Source organism: Mirounga leonina, unplaced genomic scaffold, assembly GCF_011800145.1.
Source record: "Mirounga leonina isolate KUSES-001 unplaced genomic scaffold, KU_Mleo_1.0 Mir_154, whole genome shotgun sequence".
Classification (NCBI taxonomy): Eukaryota; Metazoa; Chordata; class Mammalia; order Carnivora; family Phocidae; genus Mirounga; species Mirounga leonina.
In genome coordinates, this window is record NW_023270389.1 from 54,967,168 (window position 1) to 54,986,872 (window position 19,705).

Below are 19,705 nucleotides of genomic sequence, written 5' to 3' on the forward strand. Positions count from 1 at the left end.
TTTATTTTTAAAATATTGTATTTAGTTAGTTTGAGAGAGAGAGAGTGCATGTGAGCAGGAGGAGGAGCACCGGGGGAAAGGGAGGGGTAAAGAATCTCAAGCTGACTTCACACTGAGTGAGGAGCTCTGTGCGGCTGGATCTCATGACCCCCACATCATTACCTGAGCCAAAACATATTCCTGTATGAGCTATGAAATGTGAATTGCATTATCTTGTTGAATTAAGCGCTGTTATATTTACATCTCTCACTGGCATTGCACAATACAAAGATGGCAAAATTTGTGCTATTTAAATATTTAGTTTTTTTTTTTAACTTAGAAAGACATTAAATAGAAAATAAAAATGCCATGACAAATTGAGAGAGAAAGAGACTGTGGAGGAAAGGAAAAAAACCTTCATATGTTTGTATATTTAATGACACCTTTTCCCTATGTTTTGAACAGGAAGCCCTACATTCATTAACACTTGGCCCCACAAATTATGTAGTCAGCCCTACAGCAAGCTGAGGGTCCTTGAAAACTTCCCCTGGTGGTTACGCAGAAGATTTCAATTATATCTGTACTATTTTACTCTTATTAATGTATTCTTTAAGAAAACTGATGAAAATGTGTCAAGATACTATGATTTGGTATGACTCATAGGTAAACGTTCATGACATTATTTTCTAAACTTTTCTGTGTGCTTGAAATATTTCATCAAAAAAAGCCTCATCTGATTAAAGTAACATAATGCACAATAGCAAGAAATACATAGGAAAAGAAGTAGGCATATAACAAAGGCAACAGAGCCCTTTAGAGAATAAAATCTGTTCCTCTACTCACTGTCAAGTATCTTACCATGGTGATCTTATGCGCATGATATTCCAGAGTCAGTTTCAGCATGGTTGACGCCTTGAATGCGATTATATAATTAGGTGAAGAGAGTCTCATCAGGAGACTCCACACAAAGTCAGTCAGCAAGGATGGCAGTAGGGTGTGTCCTACACTCTGAAACCAAAAAGGAGAGCCATGACCTTACGCCTTACCTATGGGAAACATAAGAAAAACTACTGAATTCAGTCATCCTGAAGGAAGCTCCAGGGCCAGGTAGGGCCAAGAGATTTTTGCAGGCCTTAGGTATTTTTGCTGTCATGGCTCTCTCTCTCCATTCAAAAATGTTAAAAGTCATATTTTACAACTGTATCGATATTGAGATGACTATAATTCAAGTGGAATTACATTTATTTTTTTCTTCTGATTTTTAAAGCAGTTAAAACACTTTTATCTAGATAAGTCAGCTCTGGGACCAGGCCAGGAAAAAATGAAAAACCATGGCATTACAATTAGGAGGAACTGTAAAATATTGATTTTACACCAGTTCAGCTGTTCGAATATTAGAAATTACTGTGAGATTCTTTAGCTTTGGAAATGAGTTTGCTGAGATCAGAAACAAGCATGATCAGTAGATACAGGAGGGGATGAAGTAAGAAAGGCAGGGTAATTCAAGGGTGTGGACTTTTACCCAGAGAAGGATCAAGAAGCAGGAAGAGAGAAAAAAAGGCTCATATGTCGATGATTGAGGTACAAGAACTACAATTCAAACAATCCTTTTTTTAAAGTCAGAGGAATATCCATGGACCATAAAATAAGAACAAAATTACGTGATCTCTCAGTTAAGAAAGATGAATGAGTCACATTTTCTCCCTTCATATACATAAATATATATGTATATATATTGCATATTATATTATAAACACACACACACGTCATTTTCCCAAGTACAGAAGGTACCTAATCTTGCCAATAAAAGCTTATCTGCCTCCCTCTTTTTTTTTTTTTTAAAGATTTTATTTATTTATTTTAGAGACAGAGCACAAGAGGGGGGAGCGGGAGAGGGAGAAGCAGACTCCCTGCTGAGTAGGGAGCCCGATGCGGGACTCGATCCTGGGACTCCAGGATCATGACCTGAGCTGAAGGCAGTTGCTTAACCAACTGAGCCACCCAGGCGCCCCATCTGCATCCCTCTTAAAAGGATGGAGCACAGCTCTTTTTGGTCAATAGGGCAAACCTGAGGTTTGAGTGAGAATGGGTGGCCACCAGGCTCCCTCCTACTGGGCACTGGGGCGAGGGGTGGTATTCTTGGAATGCTATGGAAGAAAGCTAAAGGAGGGTCATTGAGGCTTGGTGAGGTGGACTGAGTATCACAAATAGTTTGCCCTTCTTTAAGAAAGCCAGATTTCATTATATGATTTGTTGAATTAAAAAAAAAAAACATTGAGATGGGGGAATATTCTCTTTTAACTATTTATTTGTTTATTCAATGAAATTATTTTAGTGTCTATTTAAAAGTTGTAGAAGAAGCAATTTCTAGTGAAAATTAGAACTACTGTTAGAAGTTTCTGTCACATGAAGTTCCAGGTATGACAGTAGACTACATCAGAGGACAGGGACTGCCTATAAAATGGGATTTACATGTAACTCTTCAGAAATATACCAGTCCCATAGGACCAGCTGGATTCTTTAGAAATCACCTATATCTCCCCTTATTTCTTAGTCTTACATCATGTTATTACATACTCTTGATATCTCCCCTTATTTCTTACTCTTACATCATGTTATTACATACTCTTGATATCTCCCCTTATTTCTTACTCTTACATCATGTTATTACATACTCTTGATGCTGTTCCTTGTAGTGGCTGCATGATATACTATTAACTTGATATTCCACAATTTATAATCTATTTCTCTGTGTTTGACACACAGTTTGTTAAAAAATAAACCACACGTCTGTGAAAAACCTCTTCTCATAAATAGATATATTGAGTTTTTTTCATTTTTATAAATTCCCATGAGTGAGATTATTAGTTTATTTGGTATAAACACTTTTTTTTTTATTTAGACTGTGACACTTTTATGACACTTTGTGGCTCCATTAGAAGATAGTGTCCTCTCTTATAACTGGTCTGTAAACTGCTCTTTTTTTTTTTTTTTAAATTTGATCCTCCCATTTCATGGTGTTTTGTTTCTAGCTCTCTTGGCTAAAAACCTTAATGCTTATCCTCCTATTTGCATCCTTCGGACTTTGTCTCTGGCTATAGTCTTCTTGATCCCCTTGTTACAAACTTAGATTCTCTCAGCCCACCTGTTCCAAAACACCTCTGAAAGTCCCCACCTCAGAGTTTCCCAGCTACCACTCTTGCACACAGGGCCACGACTGGCCTGCTTTGGTCTTACAAGTGGGAACCAAGTAAGAGGTCATGAACGTAAGGACCCAGGCCACCCTCCCCCCGAACCCCAGGATTTCCAAATCTGAAGGACATTAAACTCAGAAAAGATAATGCAACCTGAAATTGGTGGTAACTAGCCTCATGAACTGCTTGGAAGGGGCTCTGAGGAGGCTGCCTGTCCTCCACTCACTAGCTCAATCATGGTGCTCAGGATTCCAATTCCAGGGCACTGGAGTGGAGGGTGCAAGAATGTAGAATATAGATGCTTGGTTTCTTCAAGTAAATGGACAATTTCATAGTCAACCAGTCTCATGATTTTTGAGGGGAGGTGGATAAGAATAATGCTTGATTTTGGAAAAATGCACCATCATGCAAACGCGTATTTAAGATATCTAAGCAGTATTTTTGACCATGTTATGTAAAATGTATCACTTCCACAGCTCCTCAGCCTCCCACAATTCTATTTATCTCAGCCATGGGAGGAGAAGACACTGCTTTATGTATGTAGTTTTAGGAGGAACCATAAGACTCTCCCATCCCAAGAGATGAACTCACCTAAAGGGCTTCCCCAGCAGCTTTGCTGAGCAGTTGGCTCAATGTGTGTGGTTAGAAGGCCATCTGTTGGGACAGCCCAACCTAGGCTGCAGAGCTGGGTGAACTCTCAACCATATGGATAAGCCCATGTACTTTTTTTTTTTTTAAAGATTTTATTTATTTGAGAAAGAGAGAAACAGCAAGAGAGGGAACACAAGCAGGGGAAGTGGGAGAGGGAGAAGCAGGCTTCCTGCAGAGCAGGGAGCCCTATGCGGGGCTCGATCCCAGGACCCCGGGATCATGACCTGAGCTGAAGGCAGACGCTTAATGACTGAGCCACCCAGGCGCCCCAAGCCCATGTACCTTGAAGAAAGTGAGGGAGTACATGGAGCCTCATGGTTTTCCCCAGGGTTGGGTCAATGTAAAAACGATTTACTTGGTACTGAGGTTTATCACTTCAATTTAAAAATTTTTTAATTTAATAGGCTTTTTAAAACAAAATCTAAAGCAGGTTATTTTGATGTTTGTTGAATGAAATATAATACTATTGAAAAGCCTGTTAACTAGTGACTCCATAAGTTTGCTAAATAACCAGAAGTTTCCCATCTTTAGTTCATATTTATTAATCAAACAAAAAGAAGTATAAAACTCTTATTTACATTCTGTAAGGATTACATAAAATAATATAAATGGCTATATTCAGGAATAATAGGCATCATTCTTATTCATAGAAGTGAAAATTGGAGAGCCAAATACTCTACACATTATTTACTCTGTGCTTCACTGAACTTTAGAAACATGGAAAACATTTATTAAAAATATAAACTGTTGAAATAAGTTGTCACTAAAAGTAATAATACACATGAAATAAAAGCCATAGAATAAAGTGGGGAGGGGGGCAAGTTACCTGGGTAATTTTAGTTTTGTCCCATTGTGAGACCTTAGGTAGGAATTCCATATCAGAGGGACGAGGCAGGAGGTACTGATTTCCAGACTTATCATATATTGTGGATTTATTTTTTTCAATATCCGCTGTATTAAGGAAAACAGTTTAAGGTTTTTATTTGATCATTAGTTCCTTCTATGACATTGCTATTTCCAATTTCTCCTTCCTACCCAATTCTGGAGATCTAAAGTATTCTGAACATTTAATTCTCTGATGATAGTTTAATCACATCAAATATTATGACAGCACTGATCCAGAGTCCATAAAGTGTTTAAGTGAGGCCTCTGTGAAATATGAATGAAAGACATAGATAATTTTCATAGGTTGAGCAGATGTTGAATACATTTAGGCCATCGCCATCAAATGCATCACTCAGTGCACTGGAAAAGCTGTTGCTGAGTTGGAGTGTTTATTGGTAGAAGAGCAGACTTGGAGGCGTTTTGCAAGGAGCTGGGGATGTTGTATAGCAGGAAAGCCAAAAGCTCTCAATGAAAACTTCAGATGCAGATGTCTTTAGTTCCAGAGAAGGTGAGTTTCAGTGATTTCATTTGTTTGTTAACAGCTCTATAGAGATTTAATTGACATACAGCTTATTTAAAATGTACAATTTGGTAAGTTTTTATATATGTATATACCAATGAAAACATTACTGCAGTAAAAAACAAAACAAAACAACAACCATATTCATTCCCTCCACCATACCTGCTCCCTGTGCCCACCCCTGATCCAAAGGCAGCCACAGATCTGCTGTCGGTTATCCGCCTTCTGTCAAGTTTGTATTTTCTATTTTCTAATTTTATATAAGTGGACTCATATAGCATGTACTCTTCCATTGTTTGGCATTTTTCATTCAGCAAAAGTATTTTGTGATTGATCCAAGTTGTATGTATCAATAGCTCATTCCTGTTTCACTGATGAATACTATTCCATTGTATGTATATACCATCATCTGCTAATCCATTTACCTATTGATAGACATTTGGGTTGTTTCTAGTTTTTGGCTTTTCCAAATAAAGGTGCTATCAACATTTGTGTACAAGTCTTGGTATGGATATCGGCTTTCATTTCTCTTAGGTATATCCTAAGTTATGGGATGACTGGATCATTTGGTAGATGTGTGTTTATCTTTTCAGGATACTGCAAATTGTTTTCCAAAATTGTTGAACCATTTCACACTCTCTCTAGCAATGTGTGAGAGTTCCAGTTGCTTCACATCTTTAATAACATATGGTATGGTCAGCGTTTCAATTTTAGACATTCTAGTGGTATCTCATTGCAGTTTTTAAGTTACATGCCTTTTATGACCAAATATTGAACATCTTTTGGTGTGCATCCTTGCCATCTGTGCTTCTTTGGTGAAATGTTTCAAAGAACTCAAATTCAAATTTACTATTTTTTAATTTGTTGTCTGTTTTCTTACTGAGTTTGAGTGTGCATTTTTAAATTCTGGATATAGGCCTTTTCTCAGATATGTAACTTGTACATAATCTTCTCCCAGTGTATGGTTTATCTATTCTCTTAACAGTGTCTTTCAAAGAGCAGAAATACTTAATTTTTCATTTTTAAAATTTATAGGTCATGCTCTTGGTGTCGTATTTAAGAAATCCTTGGGGCGCTTGGGTGGCTCAGTCAGTTGAGCATCCAACTCTTGATTTTGGCTCAGGTCATGACCTCAGAGTCCTGAGGTCGAGCCCTGAGATGGATTAGGGGATTAGGATTCTCTCTCTCCCTCTCCTTCTGCCCCTCCCTGCTGCCATCTCCCCAGTCCTTCCTCTTAAAAAAAAAAAAAAAAGAAAAAGAAAAAAGAAATCTTTGCCTAACTCAAGATACAAAGACTTCTTTTAGTTTCATAATTTTAGATTTTACATTTAGTCTTATGGGTCCATTTTGAATTAGCTTTTGCATTATGTATAAGATACAGATCAAAGTTATTTTCTTTTGCATATATATAACCAATTTTTCCAACACGATTTACTGATGTTTTCTCTTTTTTCACTGAACTTCCTTTGAACTTTTATCAAAAAGCATTTGACCAGGTGGGAGGGATGGGGTGGCTGGGTGATGGACATTGGGGAGGGTATGTACTATGGTGAGCACTGTGAATTGTGTAAGACTGATGAATCACAGACCTGTACCCCTGAAACAAATAATACATTATATGTTAATAAAAAATTTTTTTTAAAAGCATTTGACCATACATATGTGGATCTATTTATAAATTTCTGCACCTGTGTTCTTGAGGAACTCTGGTCTGTAGTCTTTTTGTTTTTGTTTTTCTTGTAAAATCTTTATGTGCTTTTGGTATCAGAATGTTGCTGGCCTCACTGAAAGAGTTGGCAAGCATTCCCTCATTCTCACATATCTGTAAGAATTTGAATAGGATTGGTATAGTTTCTTCCTTTAACTGTTTGCTAGATCATTTCAATCTGGAATTTTCTTTATGGGTATTATATTTTCATTTTACTCAAAATACTTTCAATTTCCATTTTTATTTATTTTTTGACTCATGGGTTATTGAGAAGTGGACTACCTAGTTTCCAAATATTTTGAATTTTCCAGATATCTTTCTGGTTTTTATTTCTAATTCAATTCCATTTTGGTCAGAGAATATATTTTGTATGAAATAAAGACATTTTTCTATGGCTTGAATATGGTTTATTCTGGTAAATTTCATTTTTCCTTGAGAATGTTCATTTTTCCATTATTGGTGGAGTGTTTTATAAATGTCAATTAGGTCAAGTTCAAGTCTATATCCTTAATAATTTTCTGTGTAATTATGAATTATTGAGAGAAGGATACTGAATTCTCTGACTATAATTCTATATCTACTCCAGTTCTATTCATTTTTATTTAATGTATTGATTTTTAATTTTTATATATTTTTGATTTTAGGGACATATGTATTTAGGATTATTATGTCTTATTAATTGACACCTTTATCATTATGAAATGACCCTCTTTTTCCCTGGAAGCATTCTTTGCTCTGAAATATAAATAAATATATAAATAATTATATTTATATATATATATGTAATAAATATACGTAAATAAATATATAAATAAATATATAAAATAAATATTTATTTATTGTTACATATATATTTATATTATATTTTTTTGATATTGACTTAGCCACTCTAGTTTCCTTTTGACTAATATTACCATGTTATATATCATTTTCCAACTTTTAACTTTTATTCTATTTGTGGCTTTGCATTTAAAGTGGATTTCTCATAGGCAGCATATAGCTGAGTCTTGCTTTTTGTCCAATCTGATAATCTCTGCCTTTTAATTGGAGGTATTCAGAATATTTACAATTACTCTAGATGGCTTTCAGTCTTCACTATTTGTTTTTTACTTTTCCCACTTGTTCTTTCTATTTTTCCTCTTTTTTGTTTTTTCTTTTTCTTCTTCTTCTTCTTTTTTTTTTTTTTTTGAGAGAAAGCTGGGGTGGGGAGGGGCAGAGGGAGAGGGAGAGAATCTTAAGTAGACTTGGCGCTCAGGGGCTCCATTTCATGACCCTGAGATCATGACCTGAGCTGAAATCAAGAGTTGGTCGCTCAACCAACTGAGCCACCCAGGCACCCCTTTTTTGTCTTCTTTAGCAGTACTTAAAACATTACATCTCCATTTTGGTTTATTATATGTAACTCTTTGCTATGTCATCTAAGAGGCTGGTTTAAGGTTTATAGTATACATCTTTAACTTTTCACAGTTTACTTTTAAGGGATATTTCATGACTCTGTGCAAGAACCTTAAACTGTAGTCATACTTCCTCTTTCAAGCCTCTGAACTATTGTCATATATTTCGCTTTTACATTGTTATTATTTTTTGCCTTTAACAAGTGATTATCATTTTATTTTATTTTATTTTATTTTTTTAAAGATTTTATTTATTTGACAGAGAGAGACATAGCGAGAGAGGGAACACAAGCAGGGGGAGTGGGGGAGGGAGAAGCAGGCTTCCCGCTGAGCAGGGAGCCCGATGTGGGGCTCGATCCCAGGGCCCCGGGATCATGACCTGAGCCAAAGGCAGACGCCTAATGACTGAGCCGCCCAGGCACCCCTAACAGGTGATTATCATTTTAAAAGATTTAAATAATGAGAAGAGAATTTTAGTATTTACCTACATAGTTGCACCCCATTACTCTTAATTCCTTTATGTAGATCTAGATTTTCACCTGGATTTTTTTTTTCTTGAAGGATTTCCTTTAATATTTCTTATAGTGCAGATAGGCTGGTGATGAATTCTGGCAGCTCTTGTATGTCTAAACATGTCTTTATTTCACTTTTGTTTTTAAAAGAATTTTTGCTGACTAAAGAATTCTAGATTGACTTTTTTTTTTCTTTCAGTACATTGGGAGGCTGCACGATTGCCTATGGTTTTTATTATTTCTGATGAGAAACTTGCTGTCATCTTTACCTTTGTTCCTCTGAATGAAATGTCTTTTTTCCTCTGGCTCTCTCTCTCTCTCTTTTTTTTAAGATTTTATTTATTTATTTGACAGAAAGATACACAGCAAGAGAGGGAACACAATCAGGGAGAGTGGGAGAGGGAGAAACAGGCTTCCCGCTGAGCAGGAAGCCCGGATGTGGGGCTCGATCCCAGGATCCTGGGATCTTGACCTGAGCGGAAGGCAGACGCTTAACCACTGAACCACCCAGGCGCCCTCCTCTGGCTCTCTTTAAAATTACACTGTTGATCTCTGCCAGAGTGTCCTTCATCTCAGATATTGTAGTTTTCATCTCCAGAGGTTCAATTGAAGTCTTTTAGAAAGTTTTCTATATCTCTACTTAACATGCTCATCTTTTTCTCTGACTCCTTAAATAAATGAGTATATAAAAAAATGGAATATATTACAATAATTGTTTTAATGTCCCTGTCTACTAATTCTATCATCTGGGTCAGTTTTGATTAATTTTTCTCCTCATTATGGGTTGTAGTCTGCTTCTTTGCATGCCTAGTAATTTTTACTGGATGTCAGACACTATAAGTTTTAACTTGTTGAGTGTTGGAATTTTTGTATTCCTAGAAGTAGTCTTGAGCTTCATTCTGATGAGCATTTAAAGTATTTGGAGATTACTTGATCTTTTAAATCTTGTTTTTAAGCTTTGTTAAGTGGCACTAAAACAATTTAGTCTAGAGATAATTTTTTTTCTTCTAATGAAACAAAACACTTTGAGTACTCTACTTCATTACTTACAAATCATGAAGTTTTAAATTCTGGCTTATGGTCATAGGCACTATTCCCAGCCTTTGTGAGTTCATTGGATTTTTCTCTCTAACCATTCTTCCTGGCCTCAGGTAGTTTCCTCACATGCATGTTCTGATCACTCCATACCTGAATGGTTAAAGGGGACCCTCTGCAGGTCTCTGGAGTTCTCTCTTTGTGCACTCCTCTCTGGTACTCAGACCTGTAAACCCTAGGTATCTTGACCTCTCTAGATTCCTAATTCTGTCTCTTCAACTTGGTGAGACTACTGGATTAGAGCCTAAAAACTTACTTTAGGCAATTGTAATCTCCACCTCATTTATTCATTTGTTCCCATCTCTCAGGAATCATTGTCCTTTGATATCTGATGTTCATTGCCTTAAGAACAATTATATATATTTATATTTGTATATTTAATAGTCATGTATTATGGTAGGATAAATCTTTTCTCTGTTTAATAGTTTGCTTGGAAATAGCTTGATACTTTCAGGACTTGCTTTTATGCTTTGTTAGGCTGTCCAGAGCAGCATCTACTTTAGTCTTGGGCTAATTTTTCCCAACCACTGAAGAATCTGAGTATTCTATTTGATGCCCCATTAGAGAAGAAAAATATGCCTCCTTTTTAAAAGTCTCATTGGCAATCTTTCTTCTTCTTCCCTTCCTCCCCACAGCATTCCTGTCCCCACCATTAACACCCAACACTAAGTACAATACTTTATAGATCTTGAAGAACCAAATATTACTAGCATATTTTGATAATTCTAAAAAGATTACAAAATATATTTTAGAAAGTGGGGCTATAGATCTTGGGGTAGGATTTAGAAATCTACAGACATAGAGCCTTCTTGGGACCCACAAGTAGAATAATTAGGGACAAATTCTTAGTATCCATTAGAAGAGATGGTAAATCATTCTTACCATTCTGACACTTTGCAATGCAGAGGAGGTGATACAGTCCTAAGGATGCTTGTTGTGTGATTAAGGGATCATTGTGGCAACACAGAAGAGACAGTTCTGCTGCCAGGACACCCAAACATGGAGCATCAACACTTGCCTGATGGAAAAACAAAGGAGTAAAAAATGTATTTGCTATGCATAGTTAACATTGAATGTCTGCATCTGATCCATATATATAAATATATCGGCCTAGGATTAGAGGATGAGCTTCAGAATTTACAAAACCTATATTCAAATCTGTTCCTGAGCCTCAATTTCCTCATCTATAAAATGTGGATAATAAATGCTACCTTGTAATAGTTATTGGGGGGACTATTTATGACAAAAAAGAAAGTTCTTAGCAAAGTGCTTGGAAAGAATAGCAACTCAACTAATGCTAGTTTCTATTCCATGAGTTAGGTAGCAAGTTTCAGGTAGCAAATTCCCAGGATATTGGGGCAGGGGATGGATACCCTAAAACTTTCATGCTTTCTTCTCTATGTACAACACACTTCAGATGACACTCTTCGTTACACTGGAGAAATGTAACTTTTCCTCCTAGAATTGTTCTGATTCTTCGAAGGGAAATTCATTTTTTAAAACTCGGGGCATTATTTGCAACAACGTGGATGGAACTGGAGGGTATTATGCTGAGCGAAATAAGTCAAACAGAGAAAGACATGTATCATATGACCTCACTGATATGAGGAATTCTTAATCTCAGGAAACAAACTGAGGGTTGCTGGAGTGGGGGGTGGGGTGGGAGGCATGGGATGACTGGGTGATAGACACTGGGGAGGGTATGTGCTCTGGTAAGCGCTGTGAATTGTGCAAGACTGTTGAATCTCAGATCTGTACCTCTGAAACAAATAATGCAATATATATTAAGAAAAAAAAAGAGAAGAAGATAGCAGGAGGGGAAGAATGAAGGGGGGGAAATCGGAGGGGGAGACGAACCATGAGAGACGATGGACTGAAAAACAAACTGAGGATTCTAGAGGGGATGGGGGGTGGGAAGATGGGTTAGCTTGGTGATGGGTATTAAAGAGGGCATGTTCTGCATGGGGCACTGGGTGTTATGCACAAACAATGAATCATGGAACACTACATCTAAAACTAATGATGTAATGTATGGTGATTAACATAACAATAAAAAATAAAAAAAAAACTCGGGGCATTTACTTCTGATGTCAAAGCTACTATTACAATATATGTATTTCCTCCTACAATTTCCTTGACACACAGGCTGCTCAAATATTTAGATTTTCATCTTGATTAATTTGTCAAGAAGAAAAGAGAGGTGGAAAACACATTCTGCTTTTGTGAAGGTTTGAGTACCATTATCATTTTTTTAAACAAATAATTCTGTTTACATATAGATTTGGTAAACTAGTGAGTCTTCTTGTTTCTAAGACAGGTGATTACTTTTATTAAATAGATTCTTTGAGGATTAGAGCAAATGTTGGTGGTAAAAGAGTCCAAGTCAACCCTCTGGGAGGATTCCAAGGCCTGCTTCTCCTTCTTTCTCGTCTCTTATGTCCCCTTTTCAATGTCTCTTATGTTGCTTGACCCACCTCTCTCTCTCTCTCTCTCAAACTTACACACACACACAGACACACACAGACACACACACACACGCACATGCACATGCACACAGAGTTATTCTTTTTTTTTTAATTGCTGCATAAATTTATTAATGGAAGCGCTAATGTCATAAATCGTACATCTCTATTTGACACACAATCTTTTTTTTTTATTCTTATGTTAATCCCCACACATTACATCATTAGTTTTAGATGTAGTGTTCCATGATTCATTGTTTGTGCATAACACCCAGTGCTCCATGCAGAAGGTGCCCTCCTCAATACCCATCACCAGGCTAACCCATCCTCCCACCCCCCTCCCCTCTAGAACCCTCAGTTTGTTTTTCAGAGTCCATCATCTCTCATGGTTCGTCTACCCCTCCGATTTCCCCTGCTTCATTCTTCCCCTCCTGCTACCTTCTTCTTCTTCCTTTTTTTTCTTAACATATATTGCATTATTTGTTTCAGAGGTAGAGCTCTGAGATTCAACAGTCTTGCACAATTCACAGCACTTACCAGAGCACATACCCTCCCCAGTGTCTATCACCCAGTCACCCCATGCCTCCCACCCCACCCCCCACTCCAGCAACCCTCAGTTTGTTTCCTGCGATTAAGAATTCCTCATATCAGTGAGGTCATATGATACATATCTTTCTCTTTTTGACTTATTTCGCTCAACATAATACCCTCCAGTTCCATCCACATCATTGCAAATGGCAAGATCTCATTCCTTTTGATGGCTGCATAATATTCCATTGTGTATATATACCACATCTTCTTTATACATTCATCTGTCGATGGACATCTTGGCTCTTTCCACAGTTTGGCTATTGTGGACATTGCTGCTATAAACATCGGGGTGCATGTACCCTTTCGGATCCCTACTTTTGTATCTTTAGGGTAAATACCCAGTAGTGCAATTGCTGGATCATATGGTAGCTCTATTTTCAACTTTTTGAGGAACCTGCATACTGTTTTCCAGAGTGGCTACACCAGCTTGCATTCCCACCAACAGTGTAGGAGGGTTCCCCTTTCTCCGCATCCCCGCCAACATCTGTCATTTCCTGACTTGTTAATTTTAGCCATTCTGACTGGGCACACAGAGTTATTCTTAAAGAAGAGTGGGAAGCAACCTGGGTCATGGGCCAAAGGCATGTGAACAAGGATGCTGGGAGTGATAGTCTCAGTAGAAGAAGGGGAGATAATCTTTTGCTTCTGTGGATGTTCTCTGATTCTTTCTGCCCATACTTTTTTGTAAGCCTGGGCTTGGAATCCCTCTATTCTAGGAGTCCTATGACTTAGGAGAATCTAGAAGCAGACAGTATGGGATGCCTCTACTCTAGGATCTAGGGAGACATGTTTTTTTCCTTGGACATTCTTTTCTTTGGAGTTACATTCCAACTTTCTTTTTCCATCTAAGGGCAAGATTTTAGAATCACCAGAGTGAAGAGTTGTGTTTTTGTATTGGGCATGATGGAAGAGTACTTCTCTCAGTTTAGTTCACAGACAGTGGGAACAATTTTTAGTGGTTTACCCCTACAGTCTTATTGTATTATAACTTTTGCCTCAAATGGCCTTTCTTGATTCCCCCTTCTCAAGAACTTGTGGATGTATAGTTCTTACCAGGTGTTTTTGTAAATGAAGCTATCAGTGGTCTGTCTATTCTGTTTGCTAGATCAGGTCTGTCTAGGTGTTGTCTCCATTGTAGGTGTGGCCATGTCTAGATTGTATGGCATGTTTGAGGAGGATGGGGAACATGACCTTGGATAAGACAAGATAGGAAGATAGGAAGATAAGATAGGAAGAAGGCCATATGGACCATGGAGCACACAGATTATGCACTGCACAGCCCCTTCAGAAGTGTGCCAACCACAGCTACACCCTCTCCAACATAAGACTTTGGGAACTTCTAATACAATATGGCCCTGTTTTTATAGAAAATCTATCCAAGTGCTGGAAAGAAAAAAAAAAAACACCTCAAAATCTGAAAAAAGAAGCTTCTCGGTATTAATCCCTTAGCTTAAGTATTTCTACTTGGTTTTCTGACCCTTTCTTACTGGAATCCTTCTTTGAAGATCTGGCCCCTCCAGTTCCTTATCTCAGCAATAATGATAGTTTTAGATGCTAAATTCCAGAGGCAACCAGTCCTAAGTTTTTTTAGCTGCTTCTTCTGGAAGTCACCTCTTTATCTCTAAGATGGACTTCCATTTCTGTTCTAATATCAGTTTAGGACATTGCTTATCTCTTTCTGCTGTGATAAATTAGGGTTTAGCTCAATTACATCCTTCCACTTTGCCACAGTCCTTTCAATATAGCATATTACCCATTATGTGTATTACTATTTTTAGTCATTCCCTTTTCTATTTTCACAAAATAGTAATAATTTTATTTCTTGTTCATAATATATCTTGTTGATCCTCCACTTTATGTAGTAGGTGTTTTGGGGCACTCTTATTTCCCTTCAACTTTCTTCTATCACTTCTACTTCCCTACTTCTTTTGCCTGTACTTTATTTTGCATTTTTTTATTGTGGCAAAAAATATACATAACCTACAATTTATCATTTTAATCATTTTAAAGTACATAACTCGGTGGGCATTAAGTTCATTCACAATGTTGAACAACAATCACCTCTCTCTAGCTCTAAATCCTTTTTTTTTCCTGAGAGAGAGAGAAAGAGAGAGAGAGAGAGAGAGAGAGAGAGAATGAGCAGAGTGGGGAGGTGCAGAAAGAGAGGGAAAGAGAGAATCTTAAGCAGGCTCTGCATTGAGCTTGGAACCCGACATGGGGCTCAATCTCATGACCCTGAGATCTTGACCTGAGCTGAAACCAAGAGTGGATGCTTAACTGATTGAGCCACCTAGGCGACCCTCTAACTCTAAATATTTTTCATCACCTCAAGTGAAAGCCATGTACCATTAACCAGTCATTCCTTATTCTTCTGTCCTCCCAGTTCCTGGCAACCACAAAGCTGCTTTCTGTCTCTGTGGATTTGCCTACTCTGCTATTTCATATAAATGGAATCATACAACATGTAACTTTTTGTGGCTAGTTTCTTACACTTAGTGTGTTTTTAAGTTTCATTAGTGTTGCATTATATATCTGAATTCATTTATCTTTATGGCTGAGTAATATTCTATTGTATGAATATACCACATTTTATTTGTCCATTCACTTTGCTGATGGACAATTAGGTTGTTTCCACTTCTTGGCTATTGTGAATTATACCACCATGAACATTTGTGTAGAAGTTTCTGTTTGAACATCTGTTTTAAATTCTTTTGGGCGTATACCTAAGATTGCTGGGTCATATGTTAATTCTATATTTAACTTGTTGAGGAACCACTGAACTATTCTCTGCACTTTTGTTTTTGCATTGTTAAGTTAATAGCATTTGCATTGTGGGTTTTTTGTGATTGATGTATAGATTGATCCTAAAAGTTGAAAATCAATAATGTGGTCTTATTATTGTGACTAAGTAAAATTGTTCAATGCATAGGTCATGCTCACTTTAATTATATCTTCTTTTGGCATATAAATATGTCTTCTCTACCTTTTTTGAGGCTAAAATCTCACCTGTGCCCTGAGTTGTCTCTTTATTTTTGATAATCACGTTTTTCTCTTTATTTATCTTGGGCTGACTCTTGTATTGGGAGAGTTTAATCAAATGTCTGGCAAATCTGGTTATCTAGTCATACTTAAAAATGTAATGCTTCTTGGTGGGGTTTATATATGTGAGCAAGTCTTGTCAAAATGTGGGCTTAGCTTTTGAGTCATTAGGTGGGAAAGCCGGGGTCATGCTGAAATATATGGAAACAACATAATCAAGACAATTTTCTCAGGGATTTTTTAAACATTTTGAGAAAAAGTCCTCAAATTTTACCTGTCAATGGACCATGTCCCTGTGGAATATAGTGTGTGCACCAAGGGGGATAGAAGGCAGTATGGATTCTTCTATATAAACTTTTGGTGAATCCTTTCAGTTAATGCATATATTTTTGGCCTTCCTTTGCCTCTCATTCTTTATCATTACTGGGCTTCCATAGCTCCCACTTCTCCAAGGTTGCACAGGGCAAACCTCTTCATGAAAAGCTGTACCTCCTCCTAATGATCGTGTGCAACTGCCTTTCAGCTTCCTGTGCTAGGCTTTGTCAGTTACCATTTTCTGTCTTATCTATCATCCAGAAGTTTACTGACAGCACTATCCCATTGAAAATTTTTATGAATTTCACAAATGTCATTACTACCATTTTGTGAGGACTTTAAAGGGAGAGGAGAGAGAGGCATGTAGACAATCGGTCAGCTTTGATTGGAAATCCTTCACGCATCTTTTATTTATTTATTTTTAAATTTTAATTACAGTTAGAGATACAGTATTATATTAGTTTCAGGTGTACAATACAGTGACTCAACAATTCCATACATTACCTGGTGCTCATCATGACCTCCTCTCAATCCCCATCACCTATTTAACCCATGCCCCTACCTGTCTCCCCTCTGGTAACCATCAGTTTAATTCTCCATAGTTAAGAATCTGTTTCTTGGTTTGTCTCTCTCTCTCTCTCTTTTCTCCTTTGCTCATCTGCTTTGTTTCTTAAATTCCATATATGAGTGAAGTCCTATGGTATTTGTCCTTCTCTGTCTTATTCTGCTTAGCATTATACTCTCTAGCTCCATCCTTGTTGTTGAAAATGACAAGATTCATTCCTTTTTATGGCTGAGTAATATTCCATATATATTCCATATATATAATATGTATATATATATTCCATATATATATATGTCACATCTTCTTTATCCATTTATCAGTTGATGAACACTTGGGCTGTTTCCATGTCTTGTCTATTGTAAATAATGCTGCTATAAACATAGGGGTGTATGTATCCCTTTGAATTAGTGTTTTTGTATTCCTTGGATAAATACCCAGTAGTGCGATTCCTAGATCATAGGGCAGTTCTATTTTTAACTTTTTGATGAATCTTCATACTGTTTTCCAGAGTGGCTGCACCAGTTTGCATTTCCACCAACAGTGCCAGAAGGTTCTTTTTTCTCCACATGCTTGCCAAAACCTGTTGTTCCTTGTGTTTTTGATTTTAGCCATTCTGACAGGTGGGAGGTGATATCTCATTGTAGTTTTGATTTACAGTTCCTTGATGGTAAGTGATGATCAGTATCTTTTCTTGTGTCTGTTGGCCGTCTGGATGTCTTCTTTGGAGAAATGTCTATTCATGTCTTCTGCCTATATTTTAATTGGATTATTTGTTTTTGGGGGTGTTGAGTTTTATAAGTTCTTTATATATTTTGGATACTAACTCTTTATCAGATATGTCATTTGCAAATATCTTCTCCCATTCAGTAGGTTGTCTTTTAGTTTTGTTGGTTGTTTCCTTCTCTGTGCAGAACATTTTTATTTTGATGTAGTCCCAATAGTTTATTTTTGCTTTTATTTCCCTTGCTTCAGGGGACCTATCTAGAAAAATGTTGCTAAGGCCAATGTCAAAGAAGTTATTGCTTGTGTTCTCTTTTAGGATTTTTGTAGTTTCAGGTTTCACATTTAGATCCTTAATCTATTTTGAGTTTATTATTGTGTATGGTGTAAGAAAGTGGTCATTTTCATTATTTTGCATGTTTTTGTCCAGTTTTCCCAACACCATTTGTTGAAGACACTGTCTTTTCCCATTGGGTATTCTTTCCTGCTTTGTCAAAGATTTATTGACCATATAATTGTGGATTTATTTCTGGGTTTTCTATTCTGTTCTATTGATCTATATGTCTATTTTTGTGCCAGTACCATAATGTTTTGATTACTACAGCTTTGTAATATAAATTAAGTCCAGAATTGTGATGTCTCCAGCTTTGCTTTTCTTTTTCAAGATTGTTTGGCTATTTGGGGTCCTTTGTGTTTCCATACAGACTTTAGGGTTATTTGTTCTAGTTCTATGAAAAATGCTGGAGGTATTTTCATAGGGATTGCATGAAATCTATAGACTGCTTTGGGTAGTATAGACAATATTTGTTCTTCCAATCCATGAGCATGGAATGTCTTCCTGTTTCTTTGTGTCATCTTCAACTTCTTTCATCAGTGTTTTTATAGTTTTCAGAGTATAGATCCTTAACCTCCTTGATTTGGTTTATTTCTAGGTATCTTATAATTTTTGGTGCAATTGTAAATGGGATTGTTTTCTTAATTTTTTTCTGATGCTTCATTTTTGGTGTATAGAAATGCAACAGATTTCTGTAGATTGATTTTGTATCCTGTGACTTTACTGAATTTATCAATTCTAATGGCTTTTTGATGGGTTTTTTGGGAGGTTTTCTAGATAGAGTATCATGTCATCTGCAAATAGTGAATGTTTCAGTTGTTCCTCATCAATTTGGATGTCTTTTATTTCTTTTTGTTGTCTGATTGCTGTGGCTAGGACTTCCAGTGCTATGTTGAATAAAAGTGGTGAGAATGGGCATCCTTGTCTTCTTCCTGACCTTAAGAGGAAAGCTCTCAGTTTTCTCTTTTTTCATATTAAGTCTGGCTAGAGGTTTATCAATTTTATTGATTTTTTCAGAGAACCAGCTCCTGGTTTTATTGATCTGTTCTTTTTTTTTTTTAAGTTTCTATATTATTTATTTCTGCTCTAATCTTTATTATTTTCTTTCTTCTGCTGGTTTTAGGTTTTGTTTGCTGTTCTTTTTCTAGCTCCTTTAGGTGTCAGGTTAGGTTATTTATTTGAGATTTCTCTTACTTCTTGAAGTAGACCTGTATTGCTATAAACTTCCCTCTTAGAACTGCTTTTGCTGCATCCCAAAGGTTTTGAACCATGTGTTTTCATTTTCATTTGTTTCCATGTAATTTTTAAATTTTCTTTTATTTCCTGATTGATCTGTTCATCGTTCAGTTGCATGTTATTTAACTTCCATTTACTTGTGGTCTTTCCAAATTTTTTTTGTGGTCGATTTCTAGTTTCATAATGTTGTGGTCAGAAAAGATAAGTGGTATGACTTTGATCTTTTTGAATTTGTTGAGGCTTTTTTCATGTTTTGGTATGTGATCTATTCTGGAGAATATTCTGTGCACTTGAAAAGAAAGTGTATTCTTCTGTTTCAGGATGGAGTGCTCTGAATACATGTTATCTCCTTCTGGTCTAGTGTGTCATTCAAAACCACTGTTTCTGTATTCATTTTCTGTTTGAATGATTTGTCCACTAATGTAAGTGAGATGGGAAAGTCCCTTATTATTATTGTATTATTGTCAATGAATTCTTTTATGTTTGTAATTAATTGTTTTATGTA

General features: G+C 36.6%; 1 protein-coding gene across 1 annotated transcript in view; it reads right to left on the reverse strand.

Annotated features, from left to right (window-relative positions):
- Positions 1 to 19,705, reverse strand: part of MROH9 (maestro heat like repeat family member 9) — a 187,449-nt gene that overhangs the window by 38,430 nt on the left and 129,314 nt on the right. The window contains exons 7-9 of the mRNA XM_035011031.1: positions 10,821 to 10,956; positions 4,651 to 4,775; positions 838 to 987 (exon numbers count right to left, since the gene is read on the reverse strand). Of these exons, the coding sequence (XP_034866922.1) occupies positions 838 to 987; positions 4,651 to 4,775; positions 10,821 to 10,956 (411 nt within the window). The remainder of the gene's footprint in view (positions 1 to 837; positions 988 to 4,650; positions 4,776 to 10,820; positions 10,957 to 19,705) is intronic.